This window comes from Pholis gunnellus (assembly GCF_910591455.1).
Source record: "Pholis gunnellus genome assembly, chromosome: 23".
Taxonomy (NCBI): Eukaryota; Metazoa; Chordata; class Actinopteri; order Perciformes; family Pholidae; genus Pholis; species Pholis gunnellus.
In genome coordinates, this window is record NC_136550.1 from 555001 (window position 1) to 562345 (window position 7345).

The 7345-nt window shown below is 42.6% G+C and overlaps 1 protein-coding gene across 1 annotated transcript in view; it reads right to left on the minus strand.

Annotated features, from left to right (window-relative positions):
• Positions 1 to 3972, minus strand: part of cnga1b (cyclic nucleotide gated channel subunit alpha 1b) — a gene marked incomplete at both ends in the record, with an annotated part of 4319 nt that extends 347 nt beyond the window's left edge. The window contains 13 exons of the mRNA XM_079184922.1: positions 1 to 126; positions 470 to 701; positions 782 to 934; positions 1013 to 1138; positions 1543 to 1715; positions 1810 to 1946; positions 2023 to 2197; positions 2310 to 2416; positions 2600 to 2704; positions 2839 to 2928; positions 3029 to 3091; positions 3166 to 3231; positions 3878 to 3972. The exon at positions 1 to 126 is cut by the window's left edge and continues 50 nt beyond it. Of these exons, the coding sequence (XP_079041048.1) occupies positions 1 to 126; positions 470 to 701; positions 782 to 934; positions 1013 to 1138; positions 1543 to 1715; positions 1810 to 1946; positions 2023 to 2197; positions 2310 to 2416; positions 2600 to 2704; positions 2839 to 2928; positions 3029 to 3091; positions 3166 to 3231; positions 3878 to 3972 (1648 nt within the window). The remainder of the gene's footprint in view (positions 127 to 469; positions 702 to 781; positions 935 to 1012; positions 1139 to 1542; positions 1716 to 1809; positions 1947 to 2022; positions 2198 to 2309; positions 2417 to 2599; positions 2705 to 2838; positions 2929 to 3028; positions 3092 to 3165; positions 3232 to 3877) is intronic.
• Between the last annotated feature and the right edge of the window lie 3373 nt (positions 3973 to 7345).

Sequence of the window (7345 nt, forward strand, 5' to 3'; positions counted from 1 at the left end):
CCAGCAGAGCTTTAGCGTCGGGGTACTCCGTCAGCGCCTCCATCAGGTCGTCTTTGGAGAGGCAGAAGAGGTCGGAGTAACCGATGCTCCTGATGTTGGCTGTCCTCCTGTTTCCTGCCCTGCTGCCTGTTGGAGAACGGGACGGACGGTCAGGGAATAAAAACACTCAACGTAGTATAATGGTCTCTGCTGGAGGATCTGGGTCTGTCCACGGTGGACCGGTCTCTGCTGGAGTCTGAGCTGAAGGAGTTTCTGATGAACCTGCAAGATTTGATCTGGTTTCACCAGAATCCGACCCGGTGGCTCCGATGACGAGCTTTAAGAATAACTCTATAGAAACAGACCATCTTCTCTCTGATGGTCTGTTTACTGATGGAGGTCATAGAGGATCAGGACTAAACTGACACTGGTTCAGGACCAGATAAAAGTTCCTAATAGTCCCTTTAACCACTGATTGATCTCATCTTACCTTTAATCGCCAGGATGCTGATCTCACCAAAGTAGCTCCCGTCACTCAGGACGACGAACTGTTTGATCCCGTCGTCGGCAACGACGGCCAGTTTCCCCTCCTTGATGATGTACATCTCTCTGCCGATGTCGCCCTTCTTACAGATGTAGTCTCCCGGACTGTAGACCTGAGGCTGCAGCTTCAGCACCAGCTCTACCAGCAGACCGGCCTCGCAGTCCGCAAAGATACGAACCTGCAGGACGACACAGAACAAAGGAACCTGGTTGTTTGTTTGTTTTTAAATCAGAGTTCTGCTGAAAGGGGGCTGCAGACCTTCTTCAGGGTGTCCAGGTGGACGTTGATGGCGATCTCGGCTCTCAGTTTGTCCGGCAGGTACTTCAACACCTCCCTCTCATCCACTGCTTTCTTATTGGTCCACAGGAAGTCGAACCACTTGATCACTCGCTTCTCCAGGTCCTTCGTTACCTATAAATATATATATTTATACACGAATACACAAACCGCTATAAGCCACTGAACTAAGTCCAACAAACAAGAACTGACCTTTCGGAAGGTCATGTACTGTTTGATGGCGTCGATGCGAGCCTGGAAGTTGGCTCTGGCAGCGTTCATGTTGGTGATCATCGAACCGACGTTACCGACAATGGTGGCAAAGATCAGCACACCGACCTGGAGGAGAAGAGAAGAGAAGACAGGAAGCTAGAGGGGACAGAGAAGACGTACTCAGAGTTCTCTACAGGGGACAGGGTCTCTCCAAAACGGGTACTGACACTATGGGGACAAAAGACCTGGTAGACCACTGACACTGGGGTAACCAAACCTGGTATACCACTGATGATGTTGGGGGGACGTAAACCTGGTACACTACTGACATTGTAGGGACCCAAACCTAGTAGACTATTGACATTGGTGAGACCCAAACCTGGTAGACCACTGACATTTTGGGGACCCAAACTTAGCAGACCACTGATTTTAGGGGGACCCACACCTTATAGATCACTAAACCTGAAAGATCACTGACATTTTAAGTACCCAAACCTGTTAAACCCCCGACCCCCTTATGCCACACTCACCAGGAAGTCAGTGACAACGAAGAAGTACTCTGAGTTCTCCACCGGGGGCGGAGTCTCTCCAATGGTTGTGAGAGTCAGTGTGGACCAGTACATACTGTAGGCGTACTTCCTCACCAGACGACCGAACTCTGGATCTGCCGGGTCGGGATACACAAACCTGTCAGCACCGAAACCTGGAGGGACGGGACGAGACGGAGGTTTCAGAGGCTTTTATACAGCAACCGCTGACAAAACAACCAGAGTCAGGATTCAAACCAGCAACCCCACCGATAGCCTTGGAGAAGGAGTAGTAGAGGCAGGCGTTCCAGTGGATGATGATGACGATGTACATGACAAGGTTGAAGATACGGAGAGCGTTGGGGTAGTTAGTCCTGGTCTCCGTCCTCTGGAAGAACTCCAGCATCCTGAAACAAAGAAACAGATTGCTTGACTTCCGGTACACGTTGATGTGCTTTTACTCCACGTTTTTTTTGGGTGTACCTGTTGAACCTGAACAGCTTGTTGAGGCGGATTTCGGGGTATTTGATGCCAAGAATGAGGTACAGCACGTCGGTGGGAATCATGGAGACCAGGTCCATTTTGAACTGGACGCTGTTCACGTAGCGCTCACGCAACTTCTGCTCGTCCTTCACCAGCAGACCTTGTTCCAGGTAACCTACGCACACAGAAACAAACGTGTTTTTACCTGCGGTACATTTGGATGCATGTCACATTACATACACTAATTAAGTGTGTAGATCGAACAATCTGTTTGTGTGTGTTCGGACCGGTCCTTGTTCTGAAGATCATGTCTGCGATGTAAGTGAGGTCGCATACAAGGTCCACAAGGAACCATAGTACCAAATAGTCCGTCTGTAGCTCCTCGAAACACGCCCTGAAACACACATGAACACACTTTATACAGCCACGCAGCTACTACTGACATTGGGGGCGCCTACCTCTGGACTCCACAGCTTTGACTGTATTTCCATAATTTCTTTAATAAAACTAGGGTTAAGTTTAGACTCAGGTTTCGGTTTAGGCTCAGAAACCGAACATACTCAAAGGTGTGTGTTACCTGGCTATGATCAGGGTCCAGTTGTACATGACGGGGACGGTGATAACAGCCAGCCAGCGGTAGTAGGTGTTACCTGCCGGATCAATCACTGCGATCTCCTGAGGACTGGACACAATAATGAATTATAAGTATTGTTTTAGACTATGATGAAGGATCGGCTCTGGTTTGTCTCCAGTAAAACAAAACAAAGCCTCTGACATCTGTTTCTGAATCAGTGGATCCTAATTAACCAAACTCACGCATCCTCTTTGGCCTTCTTCTCCTTCTCCTTCTCTTCTTTCTCCTTCAGTTTTTTCTCCTTCCTCTCCTTTTTCTCCTGCTTCTCCTTCCTAAGAGGAGCGAGCACATGAAAGCAAAGGAGGTTCAACTCACGGGAACAGAACATTACAGCGAGCACAAAGAAATGACTTTTCTGTGTTTTTGACTTACTCCTTTTTCTCTTTTCTCTCTTTTCTCTCTTTTCTCTCTTTCTTCTTTTTCTTCTTCTCCTCCCTGGAGGACAACAGGAAACGCATCACACAAACTGTTTGTATGTTCTGCATTGTTTTGTACAAAGAGACCCTTACTCTTCTTCATTGTTGTTGCTGTTGTTGACGTTGAACAGAACTCCAGGTCCGGCTCTTTGATTTGCTCTGAAACAGAGAATCAGACGACAGGACTAGTTTCACTGTTGACTACAACTCACTCAATGTTCAAACTACCAGCCTGGGAATGTCTCAATGAGGACCACTAGAACTTTATGAAGGACAACACAACCTCCTCAAGGACCCCTCAAACCTCCTCAAGGTCCCCTTCAACACTTTCTAATCGAAGGCCTCAATATTTTAAAGGACTCTTAAATTCCTCAGGACCACCTCATAATCTCCTTAAATCTCTTCAAGGACACATCACCTCATGAAACCTTTTAAAGGATCCTTAGAACAACCTCTTCAAGGACCCATATTACTTCCATCAGGACCCCCATAATCCCAAAACTGTCTCACAGTTCGGTTAAACCTCCTCAAGGAACCCTGAAACCTCATTAATAACATCTTCAAGGACCCATAGAACTTCTTAAAGGTCCCCTGGATTCTTGAAAGGTTAAAAAGGTTTATGGGTCCATAGAACATCTTCAAGGACCCATATTCCTTTCATAAGGAGCCTTAGATCCTTTAGGACCTCTAAAATCTATAGTACCGCCTCACAACCCATCAAACCTTAAAGAACCTCTCTAAGGACCCATAGAACTTCTTCTTGGGTCCAGAACAACACTCATTATTAGTCACTGTAACCACTCACCTGTCACCTGGCTCCTCCTCCATGTCCTGTCGAACGACGGTGGGCGGAGTCAACCTGGAGATCGGGGTCGGGACTGATGGAGCCACTTTGGCCATGAAGGTGATCTGTCCTCTGACTTCCTGTTCAGAGAGAATAGAAGACAGACGATGAACCTGTTGATCTGGATGTAGAATCAGTTTGACTATCGAACTGTAAATATTGATTGAAGAGATTTAAACTGTGATTGGTCAATTCTATTGTTCTAGGCTGCTTTTATTGTGAAACATATATATATACATATATATAACGATGTATGTTTCCTGGTATTTCAATAAATATATAGTCTATATTAAATAACTACAAGGTAAAGCCTGTTTTTTTGTATTTTGTGAGAATTAAATATTTGAGAAATGTAAAACTAAAACTAAACTAAAACTAACTTAACTGAACTGAACTTAACTAAACTTAACTTAACTTAACTTAACTTAACCTAACTTAACTTAACTTAACTTAACTTAACTAAACTAAACTCAAAGTGAAACTTGAGTTGGTGTGTGCTCGTTATTATCAATGTAGACTAAATTAAATCGATATGTGATTCACTGAAACACGATAAAAGATTTAATATGATATTAAACTATAAACCGGTTCTTATTTAAATCTGCACACATCTTGATGCAAAGCTTCCAGTTGCTTCTCTTCTCACTCAGCTGTTGCTCAGAGACTTTGTCTTTCAGTTGAACCTCTGATCAGCGTCTTTGTTCTACTAAACTAAACATCTACTACTACAAAATAAAAGCATCACATAGAGTCTTGTATGATTATTCTGAATGTATGTGTATATAATCTCCTTACTCACCCAACAGCTGATAATCTGTCGCTCTGGGTTTTCGTGGCCTAGATCCACCAACCGCCAATCAAACTCATCGCCATGGAAACAGAGGAGTACCCCCCCCTCCCACCACCACAACACAAGGCCGACCTCGTTAAATCCGCTGAAGTTTGGACAGAAAGGAGGATAAAAAGGAGGGATGTGAGGAGCGACGGAGTGTTTGGAGCAGCAGAGTCGACCTGATGAGGATAAAGAGATTAGAGGAGATGATGCTGTCATGGATCCACCCTCAGCTGGAACCTTTGACAGTGATGAGCAGGAGAAGGTTTCAGATAATAAAACTACTTCTGTGTTTGTTATTATGAGCTCATTATTCTGTTCAGGTGTCAACAGAACATGTTCGGTCTGAAGAATAAACGTTTTTCTTGTTTTTGACCTCGGTGTTCATTCAGACTTTGAGTCTCTTTGTAGTAGTTTTGTGTCTCTTTGTAGTAGTTTTGTGTCTCTTTGTAGTAGTTTTGTGTCTCTTTGTAGTTGCTTTGTGTCTCTTTGTAGTTGCTTTGTGTCTCTTTCTAGTAGTTTTGTGTCTCTTTGTAGTAGTTCTGTGTCTCTTTGTAGTTGTTTTGTGTCTCTTTGTAGTAGTTTTGTGTCTCTTTGTAGTTGCTTTGTGTCTCTTTCTAGTAGTTTTGTGTCTCTTTGTAGTAGTTTTGTGTCTCTTTGTAGTTGTTTTGTGTCTCTTTCTAGTAGTTTTGTGTCTCTTTGTAGTTGTTTTGTGTCTCTTTGTAGTAGTTTTGTGTCTCTTTCTAGTAGTTTTGTGTCTCTTTGTAGTTGTTTTGTGTCTCTTTGTAGTAGTTTTGTGTCTCTTTGTAGTTGTTTTGTGTCTCTTTCTAGTAGTTTTGTGTCTCTTTGTAGTTGTTTTGTGTCTCGTTGTAGTAGTTTTGTGTCTCTTTCTAGTAGTTTTGTGTCTCTTTGTAGTTGTTTTGTGTCTCTTTGTAGTAGTTTTGTGTCTCTTTGTAGTCGTTTTGTGTCTCTTTCTAGTAGTTTTGTGTCTCTTTGTAGTTGTTTTGTGTCTCTGTAGTAGTTTTGTGTCTCTTTGTAGTTGTTTTGTGTCTCTTTGTAGTTGTTTTGTGTCTCTTTGTAGTAGTTTTGTGTCTCTTTCTAGTAGTTTTGTGTCTCTTTGTAGTTGTTTTGTGTCTCTTTGTAGTAGTTTTGTGTCTCTGTAGTAGTTTTGTGTCTCTTTGTAGTTGTTTTGTGTCTCTTTGTAGTAGTTTTGTGTCTCTTTGTAGTTGTTTTGTGTCTCTTTGTAGTTGTTTTGTGTCTCTTTGTAGTTGCTTTGTGTCTCGTCGTCGTTACAGTATGGTATTAGTATTTATACTGTAACAGAGTATTTTTACTGCGTAATATCAGTAGTTTTTCTAAAACACAGTATTTTTACAGTGTGGTATTAGTACTTTTCCAGTAGTAAAGGATCGGAGTACTGGAGGTAGTGAGACGTGAAAGTGAGGGAGGAGTAAACGTGAGAAGGGAGGACAGATTTTACTGAGAGGGAGGAGGTGAAGAAAAGTGAGGAGGGAGGATTAATCTGATCCTCCTGAGTCAGCAGACACACACACACACACACACACACACACAAACACACACACACATACACACAGACACGCACACACACACACACACACACACACTTTGATAGGCTTATTAAGAATTAAACTTCTGTGTGTGTCTGTGTGTGCGTATGTGTGTATGTGTGTGCGTATGTGTGAATGTGTGTTTGTGTGTGTGTTAACATGTCATGATAACACGAAGACTCTCAACATGCTAACAATGCTAACAATGCTCACATGTTGTGTCGCTTAGTAACGATACCAGAAGAACATAAAACTATTTCTGTGAATTATTGTTATGGTGTTCGTAGAAGTGATGCAGTGTGAAGCTGAGAATGTATTAATATATATTTTAGTAGTATTTCATTTTAAGTTCTCCATATATACGACACACACTTCATCAAAAGGAGGAAGAATCAAAGCAAATCAAGACAGAATAAAATAAAATAAAATAAAATAAAATAAAATTAAATTAAATAATTAGGTATAATCAGTAAAGTAAAACGAGATGATACACCTTGAATTTAACCAACAAACAATGAATAACTATGATGAATAAATAATCATATTTAATGAGGATAACCTGAATGTAACCTGAACTTTCATCTGGCGGATGAGACACTTAAACGCTCCGTCAGGTGAGTTTGTCTCAATGAACCAGACTTTATTTATAATCATGAAGTGTTTGTTTCCACCACCAGAGGGCGCCATCGACCTGCTGCTGAACTCCACACGAGCCTGATGAAGAGGAAGAGTTCTGACTCATCACTGATGAGCTGCTCTCATCTCATTGGTCAGCTGCTGTGATGTCACCACTTATCAACCTGCATTCTTTCTGTTGGCCAGCAGGGGGCGACTCCTCTGTTCATATCCCAGACTCCCGCTGGGCGACGCAAACCGCTGAGTGATCATGACAGTAAACAACAGTAAGAACAACAAAATAAAAAGAAACAAAGTAAACAACTGGGTTTCATGCCACAATTAAATAAACACAATAGTCATGAAAGTACCTGTTACTGCTACTGGGCTAGCCTTTGTGCTAACGTTTAGCTT